At 40.7% G+C, this 19,046-nt stretch overlaps 1 protein-coding gene across 3 annotated transcripts in view; it reads right to left on the bottom strand.

Annotated features, from left to right (window-relative positions):
• The window catches only part of mtmr14 (myotubularin related protein 14), an 89,717-nt gene that overhangs the window by 38,227 nt on the left and 32,444 nt on the right, over positions 1-19,046 (bottom strand). For all 3 annotated transcript variants that reach the window (XM_069936666.1, XM_069936667.1, XM_069936665.1), the window contains exons 8-12: positions 18,077-18,147; positions 17,642-17,716; positions 9,831-9,897; positions 9,577-9,662; positions 5,398-5,474 (exon numbers count right to left, since the gene is read on the bottom strand). In XM_069936666.1, coding sequence (XP_069792767.1) covers positions 5,398-5,474; positions 9,577-9,662; positions 9,831-9,897; positions 17,642-17,716; positions 18,077-18,147 — 376 coding nt within the window. The remainder of the gene's footprint in view (positions 1-5,397; positions 5,475-9,576; positions 9,663-9,830; positions 9,898-17,641; positions 17,717-18,076; positions 18,148-19,046) is intronic.

Raw genomic sequence — 19,046 nt, forward strand, 5'->3', positions numbered from 1 at the left:
AGCGGCCCCGTCACCGTGAGTCGCGGGTCGGCCTGCGGCAGGGAGGGGGAGTGGGCAACGGTCCTGGCGAGGTCAGGCCCCCCCTGAGTTTCTGCCGGACCCCCCCTTGACCTGCTGAGTTTCTGCCGGACCCCCCTTGACCTGCTGAGTTTCTGCCGGACCCCCCTTGACCTGCTGAGTTTCTGCCGGACCCCCCTTGACCTGCTGAGTTTCTCCCGGACCTCCCTTGACCTGCTGAGTTTCTCCCGGACCCACCTTGACCTGCTGAGTTTCTCCCGGACCCCCTCCCCTTGACCTGCTGAGTTTCTCCCAGACCACTCCCCCTTGACCTGCTGAGTTTCTCTTGGACCCCACTTTGACCTGCTGAGTTTCTCCCGGATCCCCCTTTGACCTGCTGAGTTTCTCCCGGACCCCCTTTGACCTGCTGAGTTTCTCCCTTCTGGTGTTTTTACGAGAACCACAGACTTTCGCTCATACATTGATGAGGGGGATCAAGGGCCAAACATTGTCAGGTACCTCTCTGCTGGATAAAGAATACGATTTAACCCGCTGAGTTTCTCCAGTGTTGGGTTTTCACGAGGTAGAGTCAAAGGGCCGAAGGGCCTGTTTCTGATCTGTAATGTTCTACGGACCCTGCTCTTTCCGTGCCGGTGTCCCAGGACCTTTCCAGGGCAGTCTCCGCGCTCAGGACCGCGCTGGGATCCCGGTCAGCGGTGGAGGAGCAGGTGAGCGCGGCTAATCCCGATCCAGCCCATGCCACTCCCGAGATTGGCAGGGGGTTCCACCCTACCTGCCCGGCCAGCTTCGCTCTCCACGTGTACTCCGGGCACCCGCCGCTGGTCCGGTGGGAAGGCGCAGGGCGGCCGGCGCCCCCATCGCCTGGCGGGGAGCCCCAATCTTCCCTCCGGCATCCCGACTCCATCTGCAGCTCCAAGAAACGCTGTGCCACTGGGGTTCCGGGTGCTGGGAAGCGGCCTTGGCTTCCCCTGACACCGGCCAGGCCGCGCTGCGGTGGGGGGGTGGGCGGGGGGACACGACAGCGTGTTTATAAAACCACCCACCACTACTTTTCAAGGACCAGGATTTTTCTCTCTCTCTCTCTCTCTCTCTTACCCTGGGACACAGCGGTTACTGTGCATGCGCTATACTGGAGCGGCGGCCAGCGGACCACCTCTAATACATTTTTGATATGATCTTGCGGGCCAAATATAATTATATAGCGGGCCAGAGTTTGACATGTGTGGTCTAAAGCATAAAAGGGAGGCTAAAGTGAAGGGTGGGCCCTTGGAAGAGGAGAAATGGCTGAGGCTTTGAATGACTATTTGGTGTCAGTCTTCGTGGTTGATCATACGTCAAACATGCCAAAGACAGAAGTTATGGATGTGACTGGAGGTGAGGACCTGGATATCTCTAGAGGTAGTACTCAGAAAACTTGAGGGTGTGAAGATAGATAAATCCCCTGGTCCTGATGAAATGCATCCCAGGGTACTGAAAGAAATGGCAGAAGTTATAGTTGAGGCTTTGGTGCTAATTTACCAACATTTTCTAGATTCAAAGATGGTGAATGTCATGCCAGTATTCAAAAAAGAATGTGGGGCAAAAGCAGGGAATTGTAGGCCAGTTACGTTTAATAACTGTAGTTGGGAAAATGCTTGAAGCTATCATTAAAGAAGAAATAGTGAGGCATCTGAAGTGAAATGGATCCATCAGGCAGACACAGCACTGGTTCAGCAAAGGTAAGTCCTGTTTAACAAATTTGTTGGAGTTCTTTGAGGATCTAATGAGCACAGTAGATAGAGGGGACCAGGTGGACACTGTTTCCCTAGATTTTCAGAAGGTGTTCTATGAGGTGCCGCATAAACAACTTATACAGAAGATGAGGATGCATGGAATTGGGGGCAATGTATTAGCATGGATAGAGGATTGGTTTACCAAAAGAAAGCAGAGAGTTGAAGTGCAGGGTATTTTTCTGGGTGGCAATCAGTGGTGAGCAGGATGTCACAGGAGTCGATGCTGGGCCCGCAACTGTTCATGATATACATAAGCGATCTGGAAGAGGGGACAGAGTGTCGTGCATCCAAGTTTGCTGATGACACTAAAATGAGTGGAAAAGGTCTGGCTGATGGAGTGCAATGTTGGCAAGTGTGAGGTGATCTACTTTGGAAGGAAGAATGGAAGATCAGAGTATTATTGAAATGGAAAGCGATTGGAGCATGCTGCCGTGCAGAGTGACTTAGGAGTCCTTGTGCATGAATCACAAAAGGTTGGTTTGCAGGTGCAGCAGGCTATCAAGAAAGAAAATGGAATGTTGGCCTGAATTACCAGAGGGATTGAATTTAAGAGCAGGGAGGTTATGCTGCAACTGTTCAAGGTGCTGGTGAGTCTGCATCTGGAGAACTGCGTGCAGTCTGGTCTCCTTACTTGAGGAAGGATGTACTGGCTTTGGAGGAAGTGCAGAGGAGGTTTACCAGGTTGATTCCAGGGATGAAGGGGCTAACCTATGAGAAGAGATTGAGTCGTCTGGGACCGTACTTGCTGGAATTTAGAAGAATGAGAGGGGATTTATAGAAACACACAAAATAATGAAAGGCATTGATAAGAGAGAGGTAGGTAAGTTGTTTATATTGGTGGGGGAGACCAGAACAAGGGAACCTAGCCTCAAGATTCAGAGTAGTAAATTTAGGACAAACTGCTTTTCCCAGAGGGTGGTAAATCTGTGGAATTTTCTGCCCATTGAAACAATGGAGGCGACCTCAGTAAATATTTTTAAGACAAGGTTAGATAGATTTCCACATAGTAAGGGAATTAAGGGATGTGGGAAAAGGCAGGTAAGTGGAAATGAGCCTATCATCAGATGAGCCATCACACCGAATGATAGAGCTAGCTTGAGGGGCAGGTTGCCTTCTCCGGTTCCCATTTCTCAGGTTCTTATGTTAATTAGGGTATTTGGGCTGGAAGGGCCTATTACCATGCCTGATGTATAAATGATATTAAAATTCATTCACTACCCTTAGGTAAAGATATTTCTTCTTGGTCCTGAAGGTCTACTATCTTATTTTGAGACTATGATCTCCCAGTCCAAAGAAATATCTGCCCTTTCAAACACCATAGAAACATATGTTTCAATGAGGTCTCCTCTTGTTCTACTGAACAAATATTGGACAGGTCTTGTTAATTTTGGTTTTTAAATGATACAGCATGGTTGAAGGCACTTCTGGCCCATGAAACCCATGCTGCCCATTTGCACCCAATTAACCTACCAACCATGTACTTTTTGGAGAGTTGGAGGAAACTTGAACACCCAGAGAAAACCCGAACACCCAGAGAAAATCCACACAGGTCACAGGAAGAACATACAAACTCCTTACAGTCAACACTGGGTTCAAACCCGGCGCTATAATAGCATCACCAGATAAATCTCGTGTACCCTATAATTAGCTTGGATGTTTGATATGGCCAAAGGGTAAAGACAAAGTTTATTAAGCTAAAATTAATAAACAATCTGGAAGAATAACACCATGAAATATGTCAAGCCAGATGATACAAGGAAGATGGGTATAAATTTGGGGTTAAATCACAAGAAGTGGCAGAATGGTGACAACTGGAGATTTCCCAACATCGACTGGGACAGTACATTTTTGAGCAGAGAAGTTACTGAATTGTGTTTATTTTATGGATCAGTGCACCTTTAGCTCCAAAAATAAAAATGAATTTAGTGCATAAACTTCACAATGAGGGTGGTCGCCAATTAATTGTGCTTCTATGAGTACATTGATCACATCATTAGATTTAGGAAATAGACAAAAGCATTCATGTGTAAAAAATAATTAACAGGAGGATGGTTCACTTCTGAAAGCTGAATAGAAGCTGTGCAGATGAATGAGAATCAAAATTTGAGGGAAAAACGTCCTTAGTTTGTGAGGCCTTCAAAAGGCCATGGCACAAGTAGGGAGTAGTAAATTCTCGTAAGATGGAATGGAAGGATAAAGCAATTAACAACAAACAATCATATTCCTCACAAGACAACCAAAATAATACAGGAACTATACAAATGGGAAAAGGGCATAAAAATGCAAGAATCGATTTGAAGTTAATTTAAAAAGTAAACCAAAATTAGGCACTCAATTGTAAGGATGGCCTATTAAGGCTATTCTTCAGTAGACAAAAATTGCAGCTGAGATATTAAATAAATACTTTGTATTGGCTTTCATTAAACACAAGAATTAAATCATTGTAGACTATATTAATACACATTCTTTAACACCCCCCACCCCCCCCAACTTTAAAAAGAATAGACAATAACTTGGATCACAGTGACACAATATTGGAAGTTGTGGTTCTACCCTCTTCCTTATTTATGTAGGGGTCGAGAAAGGACCGCAAAATTAAAAATGTTACAGCTTTGTTTCAATAACCTTGGAGAAAAATAAATCAGATACAAAATGAAATTGTACATCGGTCATCATTTCATTGATGGATGGCACGAAATCCGGAAATGAATCATCAATAAGGAAGTTAATAACAAACTAGAAGAGGAGAGACATTAAGTAAATACAGGTTGATATCCTTATCTGAAATTCGTGGGACCAGAAGTGTTACAGATTTTGGAACATCATTTAAAAAATGTACTCATTCACTCAGACTTAAAGATACATGCATTCATGTTACAAATACAAATATTTACAGATGCATTGACACTCTTGCGCTACTTGCGTCCCATTCTCCGATCGGGATTTCTGAACTCTGTTATGTATTACCTTACGGGACTATGAACGGAAAAAGTTTTGGATTTTGGGTATTCAGATAAGGGGTACTCAACCTGTAATGGTTGAATTTAATGCAGACAATTTTGGAACTTGCACCAGGAAATGTAATCTAACGTACACTTTAAAGGTGATGGAAGAAAAGATTTGGAGGTAAAAGTAGACAAATCTTTAAAGGTAAAGGACAAGTTACGATGCCTTTTGGAAAGACAAATGGGATCTATGGAGATATTATTAAAGAGTATTAGAAAACCAAGAAAGTTATGCTAAATGTTTAAGTCTGGATGGGTCACCAATGCATTTTAGGAAAGATGCCAAGATCTATCAAATCTTGAAGTGTGATGTAAACAAATGAAAAACTAAAGAGAAATAATGACTTGGCTTGGAATAAAGTGTAGGGAGTGAAACCAAATAGGTAGAGAGCTGAAAAGAGCCAGCACAGATATGACAGGCTAAGCAAGTTCTTTGTGGGGTTTTCTTCCATGGCTCAGTGCAGTAGGTAGAAAATGTGCAAAGCGCATGAGCATCACTGGGCTGCACAGAATATTATTAAAGAAACCTGGAATGCTATTATCATGTCAGTATTTGTGGCCCTTGCATGAACCTACTGTTATCAAGCATTAAACAAACTCACCCAAAAAGGAACCAGTCATAAGCAATGGTGAGATAAAGGATTTCCACTGGCTCCAGACAAGCATGAACAAGTCCATCCTGTGCAGATAAAACAAAATGTGGCAAAGTTACGATGCGACTCAAACTCATAACGAAACACACTTTGAAAGCCCTCACGAAGCAACACTACACGCAACTTTATTATCTTCAGATTTACATGGACATATTTATTCCACAGCATGTTTTTTTTTTCTAATGCAGCTGAAAACCAAAAAGTGCAGTTGCAACGTTTTCTCATCCCCTATAGCTTGTCGGTAGTACTGGGCCCACTCCCAACGTCAACACCATCTAATCGTGGTGATTACTTCTTTAACAAATAATCTTTGAGTTGTCCTTTATGATATGACAAGAACTCACATTTTAAAAATATTATGCATCACCTACAGCCTATTCAGAATCACTTTTAAGTAGGGGGTGATGAACCAACTTCTTTCATGAGTGAATTCTTTTGGTGAAGACACCACCACGGGGCTATAAGAAAGAGCTTTCATGGATTCTGCTACATTGCCTGAGAAAGAAAGCAATACATTTCCAAGCCATATTAAGGGTGACAAAAAAAAATGCCTGTAAATATCAGCTGGAAATTTGCATTTCTATGATTCAAAGTAATCCTAGTCATTTTTCTATTATCTTTAATAGACCAGTGATATTCAAGGTTCCTCCATAACTCGGGCATCAAAAATTAGGGATCTAACTTTATGGACAACATAGTTCACTTTCACTGCATACATATATTTTTTAGTTGTGCTTCTAACTTAGAGTTTTGTAAATGTTCTGTCACATACGACATGCAAAGCAGTCAAGAGATTGTCTCAGCAGAAACAAAGCTTTTCAAGTGAGTTTTTAAACATGGAACAGTCACTGCAGTTCTAGAGTTCCTCCCATTCAGTGGTGTTAAACGTTAATTTATTTTGAGCACATTAAACCACGGCCTTACTTCTCATAGTTTGGTGGGGCTTGGAATATCAAACTATAGAGAAGCCATTTGCTTTCTTATCCCTCATATAACATTGCACTGAGTGATCAGCTACTCAATGATGCCCAGATGGTGTCTTCAAACCAATAATTGATGGACTACATTTATTAAGTTCAGCTACAACTGGATTCAGATCAGGAAGAAATTACCCCATCTCCTGGGTCTGGCACAGGGCATTGAAGCAGAAAACCTCCCCACCAAGGAGAAGCCAAGGGAGAGGACCCTAGCAGCGGACCAGCGTGGTGTTCAGTGGCTGAAGGACTTGCACCAGGCTGCGAACCACCGGGTAGTGGAAACCAGAATCAGGTCTGGGATTTATGAGGGTGCTGATGGCAAGCGGGACTCCTGAAGGGCCTGGAGAACTGACAGCTTCTTCCTCGCATTGGGGGGGGTTCAGAACCAGAGACAGAGGAGGGCGACTTGGATGCATCACCACTGGATAGGACAGGAGACGACATGGCTCCAGAGGCAGCAGCATTGGAGGTGGTGGCATGATTCTTGGACATCATATCTCTGAAAGAAATCTCTTTGGCATGTAGATTAGTGGCACTGGCCTACTGGCACCTCTGTGTGCTTATACAGGGCAATACACGAGAATAAAAGAATTTAGATGCTAATGAAAACTACTAGTTACTCAGAGCCCCCCGCCCCCACCCATACGCAATTCCAGTCTTCTATCCCTTTCATCCTCACCAGTTATCCCTTGTGATTTCAGCCTGCACCATACTATAAAAGAAAATGGAAGACCCACTTGCAAGATAGATCGAGTGACAATTACCAACAGTCCTTCCAAATGATGATGTCATCTCAAAAGCTTGCATTTTCCCAAAAGTGTAAGCAAATTTACTAATTTCCTTTGTAAAAGGAATCTTGAGGAGACTGATTGAGATGTAGAGGATTTCACAGTATGATGAATAAAGCTGATCCATTTAAAACCTTCTGAAATGCAAGTGTAGAACTAAGAAGGTTCAAGACAAAGGAGCAATTAAGTAGAATGTTTCTATTCATGAGGGAAATCACCATGTAACTGAACTTCACAGTGCATTTGGGACGTAATTGGGTGGATTTTTGAAATAAAAAGACCTTGGAAGAAAGCAGGGGATGATTAGTCAAAAAAAATGACAGTTTGATGAACATTTGCCCTGCCATTTCATAGAAATTTGATGAAAAATTTCAAATGCAAAAAAAAAATAAAATGCAGGAGAATCCCCAGTATCCAGAATTCAACCAGCAACCCAAGCAACAATAGAAGGAATAAATAAATAAGATTAACATAAATAAGAACAAATTATTTTGCTAAAAACATTTAAAACTGTAAAAGTAAGCGTTCTCAATACACAAGCCCTTGGTGAAAATGGGATCAAATATTCAGCCAGTGGAGAGCCCACCTGCAGTAGCTGTTTGAACAAAGTTGCATTTGAATAAAATGGAGGCACCCAGGGTGAAGAGTCGGCTAATGTCACTCGCCACTAGGGTGACCGACCCAAAATGTCTCCCTATCCCTGCCTAGTAAGAGTCTTTATCAGTATTAAGTAAGGCTTTATCTGTAAACTTGCGGGGGGGGGGGGGGTGAATTTTGATAGCAGCACAGTTAGAGTTTGGTTAGCGCAACACTATAACAGCGCCAGCGACCGGGGTTAGAATTTAAATTTTGTAAGTTACTGGAGTTATCTAATTAAAATGAACTTTACATAATTAAGGACTACAATCCTGATTTTTTTTTTCAAATTACTTTACACTGTCTTTTACACTGTTTATACTTAATGCAGGTTAGTTAGGCATTGTAAGAGTGTATCTCAGGCAACCAGAAAATGTACATATCCGGCATCCGCAATCCCCATAGGTACCAGATACCAGGGGTTTTACTGTAATATAGCTGGAAAAGATGAGTGCTTTAATATGCCAACTTTATGCACTGAATATTTTGGTTCGACCTTCAGATGTCGGGTCTCCATTTTCATGGTTTTATCATATATCGGGCAAATAAGTCGACCCCCGAAAAAATTTGACGATATTATAGATAGTGATTTTGAAGGATTTTAAATGCTTTTTCTTCCACCCCACCCCCCCAACAAAAAAATTATTTCTAATATACTGGTATCTTGAAAATTTGTGGTAGGTTGGGTTCTTTTTTAGTGTTTCGGGTTGACTTATACACCAAATCTAAGTCACGTGGTTTTTTAAAGTTGAATTCATGATCTAACTTTTGTATGAGGCGTACAAGTCGACCCCTGAATTTTGAGTGCTTTTTGAGGGTTTCAAGACTCGACTTCCATGCTGAAATATACGGTAACCAGATTATAGAATCAGTGAGTACTTACAGCTCTATTTTTATTTCAAGCACCTGCAATTTTTTTAATTCTATTTTTGAATGCAGTTTTTGATGCAGTTTTCAGCCCAGCCCATATCCTAGCTATGTTTACACTTTAAGACTCTATTGCAATGCTGGTCATATCACGATTCAGTCAAATATTTGACATTTATTCATGATTTGTAAAAATATTTTGTCTTCTTCAGTGTTGAATCTCAAAACTTGAAAGTTCATGGAGCTAATCCTTGCAAACAAAGGAAGGTGCATCAGAATGTGGCCCTGTCAGCAAATACAAGAAAAGCCATGAAAGCAAAATGAAAATCATCAACAATGCAAAAGCAGCGACTGAATCCTTTTTTATTTATTTAGACATTCAGCACGGTAACAGCCCTTTCAGTCGATGGGCCTGTGTTGCCGAAATATACTCAAATTATCTACAACCCCCAGCAGGTTTTTGAATGATGGGAGGAAATTGGACCCCCTGGGAAAAATCCACAGACACAGAGAGAATATACATACTCCTTACAGACAGTGTAGGATTCGAACCCAAGTTGCTGGTTTTGTAACAGCGTTGCTCTAACCATTATGCTGTGAAAACTTGACAGCTTAATACAGAAACAGATTTTTTTTTTTTTTAAACGTTCACGCAAACTTAAAAAGCTGAAACCCAATCAAGTTTATCACCAGAACACTGTTTAGTTATCTTTCAAAAATCTGCCAGAATCTATGAAATAATAGATAAAAGATTCTGATGTGAACATTACTGATCAAGTGTCCAATAAACTTTTGCCGTTTTCTGCCATTTCAGGAGCACGCACTGCAGAGAAATACCAAAAGAGCATTAAAATACTTACAGCCCATAGTGAGAGGCGAAGGAGAGAGATAAAGAGCGGCGTTCGATCCCAGCCAGAAATACAGTGCACTAACAAACCACTGTCTTCTATCAGAAAAAAGGAAGAATGATTAGATCAGGACATCAGAACAAATAAACCAGCTGAGAAGCTGGCACAAGAGGTTACAATTCACAGTAAAAAGTTGGCTTTCAAACAGGATAGCTCAATTAAATTGGCAGAATGGTGGAAAACCAGGAATGAAAATCTTGACTTACCATCCTGATTTATTATATGTGTGAGCAGCTTTAGGTAATTCTGTGTCTGGTGAACGAGGTCCCAAGACTAAAGCGTTTAAAAAAAAACAACAACATGGCTAAGGTTAACTGGTAAGGAAAATAGCTTTGAAGGTATAGATTGGGAGAAAAGATTTCAGTTGAATTGGTTGCAAGGCCATCATCATTCTTGCATTACATTAATTCTTTGGCTTGGCTTCACGGAAGAAGATTTATGGAGGGGTAATGTCCACGTCAGCTGCAGGCTCGTTTGTGGCTGACAAGACCGATGCGGGACAGGCAGACATATAGGTTGTCAAAATGTAGTAGTTTTTTTTTAAGAATAATGAAAACCTGGAAAACAAAATCTGTTGCTTCCTTAAAGTAAAACCTGGTCAAACTATCAAAGACTCTCCTATTCAAGAAACAATATTTATTTGTACATGAATACTTGTCCTGCATGTATATTGTTTGCCAGTCCGTGTGTTATGCCTGGTTGTGTGTCTGAGTGCTTTGCGCTAAGGACCGGAGAACATTGTTTCGAGAAGATGTACTTATATAATCAGGTGATAGTAAACTTGACTTGAAAAATAAAATTGATGTGTCTGTTTGCTGCCACTGGGGGAACCTTCAATCCAGTAATGTCCTTCAGTGGCAAGTCTACTTTATAATATCATTAGAACCTTTAATCAGTATTGCTAGTCAGGGATAACATCTCAGCTGTGCTGAGACAGGACAGCTCAGAGGCCTCATCTACAGAGGCCATATAGGTAGAGCTGAGGAATGGGAAAGGTAATGATCACAATGATAGGGTTGTATTATCATCAACAGTCTGCCCAATAGAGAGAACTGGAGGAGCCAATCTGTAGAGAGATGACAGACAGGTGTAAGAAGCAAAGTTGTGATAGGAAATTTTAACCTTCCACGTATTGATTGGGACTCCCATACTGTAAAAGGGCTGGATGGGTTAGAGTTTGTCAAATGTGATCAGGAAAGTTTTCTAAATCAATATATAGAAGTATCGAGAGAAGATGCAACACTTGATCTATTAGGGAACGACACAGTCAGGTGAACATTTTGTCATTAATAACCATAATGTCATTAGTTTCAAGTTAATTATGGAGAAGGATAGGTCTGGTCCTCGAGTTGAGATTCTAAATTGGATAAAGATCAATTTTGTGGAAATGAGAAAGGATCTAGGAAGAGTGGATTGGGACAAGTTGTTTTCTGGCAAGGACGTGTTCAATAAGTGGAGGACCTTCAAAGGGGAAATGTTGAGAGTGCAGAGTTTGCATGTTCCTGACAAGGTTAAAGGTAAAGTTAACAGCATAAGGAACCTTACTTTTCAAGGGATATTAGCAATCTGGTAAAGAGGAAAAGAGGTGTGCAGCAGGTATAGGCAACAAAGAGCAAATAAGGTACTAAGAAGAGTATAGAAAAGAAAATACTGAAGAAAATCAGGAAGGCAAAAAGAAGACATGAGATTGCTTTGGCAGATAATGTGAAGGTAAACCCAAAGGGTTTCTACAAGTATGTTAAAAGGATAGTAAGGGACAAAATTGGCCCCCGAGAAGATCAGAGTGGTCATCTATGTGTGGAGCCTCATGAGGTGGGGGAAATCTTGGACAGTTTTATTGCATCAGTATTTATGCCAGAATCTGGCATAGTGGATAAGGAAGGAAGGGAAAAAAATCAGTAGGCGCATGGAACATGTAGAGATTAAAGAGGAGGAGGTGCTTGCTGTCTTACAGCAAATAAAGGTAGATAAATTCTCCAGGCTCTGACCTTGAGGGAGACTAGTGTAGAAATTACAGGGGCCCTGGGAGAAATATTTAAAATGTCTTTAGCCACAGGTGAGATTCCAGATGTTTGGAGGGTAGCTCATTCATGTTGTTCCATTGTTTAATAAAAGGCTCCAAAAGTCACCAAGGAAATTATAGGCCAGTGAGCCTGACGTTAGTAGTGGGTAAATTATTGGAGGGTGTTCAGAGAGATTGAATATACGAGAATTTTGACAACCAAGGGCTGATTAAGGATAGTCGGCATGGCTTTGTAGGTCATGTTTAACAAATCTTAAGAGTATTTTGAGGAGGTTACCAAGAAAGTAGATGAAGGATAGGCTGTGGATGTTGTCTCGATGGACTTTAGTAAAGCCTTTGACAAGGTCCCACATGGGAAGCTAGTTCAGAAGGTTCAGACACAAGGTATCCATGGAGAAATGTAAAATGGATTTGTAATGGGCTGAATGGGAGAAGACAGAGTGGGGTGGATGATTGTTTCTCAGTCTGGAGGCCTGTGTTTAATGGGTGGGCCTCAGGGAATCGGTGCTGGGACCATTGTTGTTTGTTGTCTATATCAATGATAATGGATGATAATGTTGGAAATTGGATCAGTAAGTTTGCTGATGACACTAAGATTGGGGGGTGTGAAGGACAGCGAGGAAGGCTTTCAAAGCTTGCAGAGGGATCTGGATCAAATGCAAAATGGGCCACAAAATGGCAGATGGAGTTTAATGCAGACAGGTGTTCCATTTTGGAAATTCAAACCAAGGTAGGACATACGCAGTAAATGATGGCACTGAAGAATGTGGAGGAACCAAGAAATCTGGGAATACAAATACATAATTCCCTGAAAGTGGCATCACATGTAGACAAGGTTGTAAAGCAAGCTTTTGGCATTTTGGCCTTCAGAAATCAAAGTATTGAGTACAGGAGTTGAGATGTTATGGTGAGGTTGAACAGGACATTGTTAAGGCCAAATTTGGAGTATTCTGTGCAATTCTGGGTGCCTACCTACAGGAAGGATATCAGTAAGATTGAAAGTGTGTAGAGAAGATTTACTAAGATGTTGCTGGGTCTTCAGGAGTCGAGTTACAGGGAAAGATTAAACAGGTTGGAACTTTATTCCTTGGAGTGTACAAGAAAGAGGGGAGATCTGATAGAGGCTTACAAAATTGAGGGGAATAGACAGAGTAAATGTGAGTAGGCTCTTTCCACTTAGATTGGGAGAGGTAAATACAAGAGCACATGGCTTTAGGGTGAAAGGTTTAGGGGGAACATTAAGGGAACTACTTCACTCAAAGTGATGGGAGTTTGGAACGAGCTGCCATCCGATGAGGTAAATACAGGCTTACTCTTAGGTTTTAAGAATAAATTGGATAGATACATGGATGGGAGTGGTCTGGAGGATTATGGAAGGTCAATGGGACTAGAGGAATGATGTTTTGGCACAGACTAGAAGGGCCAAATGGCCTGTTTCAGTGCTGTAGTTTTCTATGGTTTCTATGGAACGCTCACCCAGTTTTCTTGCCACACTTATGCACAGGATTTAAAACTCCGGAATGACCATAGTCATCCTCGTGTCTAGTTTGCATCTCAATTCCTGATCCTGGTCACATGCAAGCAGTGTTCTTCGGCCATAACCGTGTACTCAAACCTTGGTTCCTAATTGATAATATATCTAAATTCTCTACTGTTAGCCACCCATCGAGTGAACAATCCAAAAAATGCATTCGATGCAAAACTCAATCTGAATTGGGCAAGTGCATTACAGATATAGGAACAGACTGCCTTTGAGTATTTGATATTAATAACAAAGTCAGATTGGAGTATAGTAAATCACATGCACAAGTTATTTTGTTTCTACAAGGCAACTGGATCTCTGCATTCTACAGAAAAGCCCAGTATCATAGACACCTAAAACTGAAAATGGAAAATGATACATTAAGATCACTTTTTCACACCATGGAAAGATATGAGCTATCATTTTGGAAAAACCTGCTCATTGAGTTTTACCACAGAAGCAGGTTCTTCAGCCCACCGTGTCCATGCTAAATACCCTCGTAAATACCTAAACTGGTCCAATTTGCCTTTATCTGGCCCATTTCCCTCAAAACCTTCATTTGTTAGCACATTGCACACACTCACCACCTTCCACGTTAAAAAGTTACCCCTCAGGTTCCTGGTAAATATCTTCCCACTCATTTTAAACCCCTGTCTTCTGGTTCTCAATTCCCCTCCTCTGAGCAAAACTGTGCCTGACCTATTTCTCATGATTTTGTACACCTCTATGGGATTTCCCCTCATCCTCCTTCACTTCACTCAACCTCTCCCCATTGCTCAGGCAGCTTAACATCCTTCCTGTAGCACAGTGACCAAAACTGAACACAATACTCCAAATGGGACCTCACCAATATCTTCTACAGCAGCAAATTGACCTCACAACTTCTATACTCAATAATCTGGCTGAAGGTTACATTAAGTGACCCTCACATGCCAAAATAGGAAACTGCCATTATGGCATAAAAAATAAATAGACATTGCAGAACTTCAAGCAGAAGGATTTGAATGCCTGGGTGCTAAAATTTACAATGAAGATATTGCAAGTAAATAGGAATATTAACAGATTATTGCTACCATTTATCACCAAGGAAGTGAAAAGCATGCTTCAAGTCAAGTTGGGCAGTTACACTTTGCATCTTGTAATTTCATTTTTGTTTTCTCTCAACTGTCCTCATTTTTGTTCCTTTTTTCATGTTCTTGTCCTTCAACTTCCCTCTCAACCAAACCCCACTCCCAGTAACTTAAGACCAACTCATTTTCTCTCCTTCTTATCTTGATAAAGAGTTTCAACAGTTCCTCCAGTAGACTGCAACAAATGGGGGAAAAGAGGAAAAGTCTTCAACCTGAAATTTTAACACTGCTTCTCTTTCCATCGATACTGCTTGAAATGTGCAGGGTTTCCAGAATTTTCTGCTTTAATTTCCGATTTGCAGAATCTGGTTTTTATTTGGATTTTCATAATATTTGGAATAGGAAGATTACTGTGTTATGAAGAAAGGTTGAACAAACTCAGCTTTCATCTCACTAGAATTTGAAAAAGAGAGGTGAAATGACTGAAATCCAAGACCACGCACAAGCTTCATAGGGCTGATGTGAAAACACTGCTCTTGGAGAATCCAAAACTTGGGACCAGTTTAAAATTGGGGAGAAAATAAAAATCACCCATTTATTACCATTGATTTTTATTTTCCTTTAGAACAGTTAGAAATCTTTGAAACTCTCTCAAGAGAACAGAGAAAACAGTCTGAATATCTTTAAGGTCAAAGTAAATAGATCCTCAAGAATCAAGGATAATGTTAGAACGGGAATACGATACAAGGTCACAATCAGATCAGCCAGGCTCAAATTGCAGAGAAGACAGCTCCAAGTTCTAATTTGTGCAACAAACTCTCCGCGTTCAAAACAAATATACACAGACCAGACTCTATAGAAAGTATTGATAGACATGACAGGACTAAAATTTCACCTACATATGTCGATTTAATAATGTCAATTTAATAAAAAGATATTTTTGATACAAAGGTTCACCAGAAAGAGTACTGCACTGCTACAGAAAATAACACTATTCTGAGGCAAAACAATCCTTAGTAACCAAGGGCTAAATTAAATTGATCATGAAGTTTACAATACAGGTAATAAGTTTGTTATAAACTCAAGCACAATATGCTCAAAGCACTTGTATGCTGTAGCCAAACATTTTAAAAAAAAACTCTAGTCGCGTAGATTAAATTATCAAGGAGATGATGAGAAGATAATAAATATTCAGTTACAGAAGTGCAGGAAACAAAGTGTTCTAAGTTGGCATGGAATGGTGACAAGTTAGTTTGCAGTAATTCAAGTCACTTCACATTAAGAGGAATGGAAAGCAACACAAAAACAGGAATCACTGCAAAGAGGACAGACCACATCTGTAGGAAGGGGAAGAATCAACGTTTGACCTCGTTTTCAGGACACGACAGTGCTGGAGAACCCTCAGCTCAGTTTCTCAAGCAGTTCTGTGTACTGCACTGGACAGCAGCGTCTGCAGATTTTCTTGTTTCACCAGATCTGCCTGCTGTATCTCAATACTCAGCCAACAGGGCTTGTGCTCTACGCTGCATTTTGAAATTCAACTCTTTTGGCTAAGTGTTTTTCCTCTATGTTCACATTCTAACTACTCCCCTTCTTTCATTTACCAGATAACCCCTATGGACATTCCAATTTTACCCTACTGAAAACATCCCTGTTGCCTTTTTTGTCTCCTTTTCATTTCTGAGAGTCTCCAACCAGAAACAGTGACATTTCCCATAAATTCAGACTGATCTGATGAATAATTCCAGTGGTTTATTTTTGATTTAGATTTCTAACAGTTGCAGTGTTTTGACTTAACATATTATGAAGAATAATAGGCTGAAATTATGAATTTTCCCTACAGGTGAATATCCATGTCTAAAAGAACATAACTAGACTCAAATATATACTATCCCTGCCCAGTCTCACGCTCAGTATTATTGTCAAATTATACTGGATACATTGTTTGTTTCATCCTCAGTTCAGCAAGTCAACTCTAACACAACTCTGTCTATAGCAAACACAAAGTAGACCAAGAGCACAGTCCAGTGAAGAGTGCAACAGAAAAATGATCAATTGGTACAGAGTAGCACAAGATCACTATTGTGAGGTTCCTTCAGCAGCCTGAAGACTGCTGTTATGGGGTAATATTTTATTTTATATTAAATATTAACATGTCTTTAAGAGACAGATTGTCGGGGTTTAGCGTAGAGGTTCCTTCACGGACAGTAACACTTCACAAAAGACAATTTATTTAAAATGCAAGAACTTTGCTGAAAGTCAGACATTAAAGGCACCAGTGCCTTTGCAAAGACAATGAAATTGCTTTGGAAGGAATATCAAAAAGCAGGTGCAAATGCAAGAGTCCATAAAGATCTTTCAAAGATTGGGTTAGCCCTGCGAAAAATTCTAGTTTTTACAAGCAGGGAGAGAGGAAAGAACAAACAGGATTTCTCTTTTAGAAAGAGAGAGAAAAATGTCAGTTCTACAATAGCTTTTAAGGCTGCAACATGGCAGGCTTGTTGAAAACCCCATTTTGAATACGGGTTGCGAGTTCTGGGTTCAGCCTGTTGAAAACCCTTGTAGTCCTTACAAGAGGAAATGGCTGGCTAGAGTGTTTCTCCTGAAACAAGGGAAACAAGAGGAACTCTGTGGTGACCTGGAAGAAGAGGCTATCACTTGGAAAAGCCATGATGGGGCAAGTTCCTTCAGCAAGACACTGAAGTGGCTGATTAGAGAGAATTAGTTTGTGTGTGTCCAACGACCAACAAATCACTCTCTCTGAAACCAACTGGAAACTTCCTGAGCGATAATCAATTAACTTTAAGCAGCAGGGCCTGGTGAAAATTTATAAATGTTAAATTCTGTGCACAGTATAAGAATTGCCTGATACCAGTGAACTCGGAGGAGTGAGAAGTGAGATTGGACTGTGAATCAAAGGACTTTTCTGAACATATACACATTACATACACGTGCACTTAGAATCAGAAGGGGGTTAAGCTAAGTTAATAGCAAGTTTGATCCTGTTTTTATGTTTAAAGAAAATTAAAAGCAACTTTTGTTTAAGTAGCCATTTGTCTTGGTGAATTTCTATTGCTGCTGTGTTTTGGAGTCCGCTGGACTTATAACACCGCAAAAAAAACATTTTTGAACCCGTGAATGATCTCACACTTGTAAACCTTCTCCCAGATGGGGGAGGGTGAAGAGCATGTGACTAGGGTGGTATTAAGCTTTCAAATATGTTGGCTGCCATTCTAAGGCAGTGGAAAGTGCAAATGGTGTTGATAGATGCGTGGGAACCTGATGTGATGTTGACCTTCCACAGCTTCTTCTGTTATTTTCCCACAATTTTTAACCTGTACCTGCCTTGATAATAACAATTTCCCTGAGCACAAAATCTAGAATTATTATAACAAGACTCACCTGGTAATCCCTCCAATCAATGTTCAGATTCTCAGTCAAGGAAGGGGGAATATTCAGTGGTGCATCAACAAAATCCTACAAGTAGAAATGAAATCAAAAATGGAGTTACTACATAGAATATTCAAGACATGTGGTTATCAGCAAGGTAACCCTTGATGGAGAACTCAAGCCCAAATCGTCAGATATGTATTTTTATCTTTGCCTTATACAGGATAACGTTTGACCTGCTGAGTTGCTCCAACATTGTGTTTTCACTTCAACCACGGTGTCTGCAGAGTTTCGTGTTTTACTTGTTATTCCAGGACAAGCAATCTCACGTCTCAACTTTCTTGTGGCCTCTCAATTGCCAATAGCAGACTTTAAAAAAAAAAAAGTGAACCAGTTGCAAACAATCCTTTTGCTTATTGACATGTTTCCCATCTGGTGCGAGATTACCTGGTTCCAATTGAACACCAGGCCTTCAGCTGTGTAATCGCGATCCTTGTAATCTTTAAAAAATTCACAACCTGCGAACAATGTAGAAGAAAACTACCATTAGAGCAGACCTTCAGTGGGTTCTGCCTAAAATTTATCCAACAAGTCAAACAAGGTAGCTTATTGCATAACACTCATGGGAGATAGCTGTATGAAAATTGATTGCTGTATCTCCCAACATTACCACAGCAACCATACATCATAAGTACTGTCCAGACTGTAATTTTTGAAAGGCACTATACAAATACTCATCTTCATTCTTCTTCAGTACAACTCAGATTATCCGAAATTGGATTCTCCAAAATCCTCAGTCATCTAAAATTTTTATTCTCATTTATCCAAAATTTCTTTGAGTCGAACTGACTGGGGTCAGCAGGCTCCCGGCGCCAGCAACAGGGACCTCAAGGTCCCGGCAGGATTGGGACTTCGGTGGGGAGGAGTCAGTGATCGGCAGTGGTCAGCATTTGTTTGGTGAGAATTAAACATTATTTTAATGCTTAAAAAGCCTTACCTTGTTGTTTGTTGTTGAATAAACACTGTCAGGAGTAATTTGCTGTTGCTACTGGGCTCTTTTTTTAAAAAAAAACAGTTCTCTGAAAAAAAACTGTTTGGAGGGAATTAGTTTGTGTGTGTCCAACGACCAACAAATCACTCTCTCTGAAACCAACTGGAAACTTCCTGAGCGATAATCAATTAACTTTAAACACCAGAGCCTGGTGAAAATTCATAAATGTTAAATTCTGTGCACAGTATAAGAATTGCCTGATACCAGTGAACTCGGAGGAGTGAGAAGTGAGATCGCCGGTCCTGACCCATTTCGGATAATCGGAATTGTACTGTATTTCTATATTTGCATTTAGACCTACTTGCAACAATTAAAGGAACAATCTGAAGAATTTCTGGATGAATTGAAAAACTGAATTCAAGTGAA

This window comes from Narcine bancroftii, chromosome 5 (assembly GCF_036971445.1).
Source record: "Narcine bancroftii isolate sNarBan1 chromosome 5, sNarBan1.hap1, whole genome shotgun sequence".
Lineage (NCBI taxonomy): Eukaryota > Metazoa > Chordata > Chondrichthyes > Torpediniformes > Narcinidae > Narcine > Narcine bancroftii.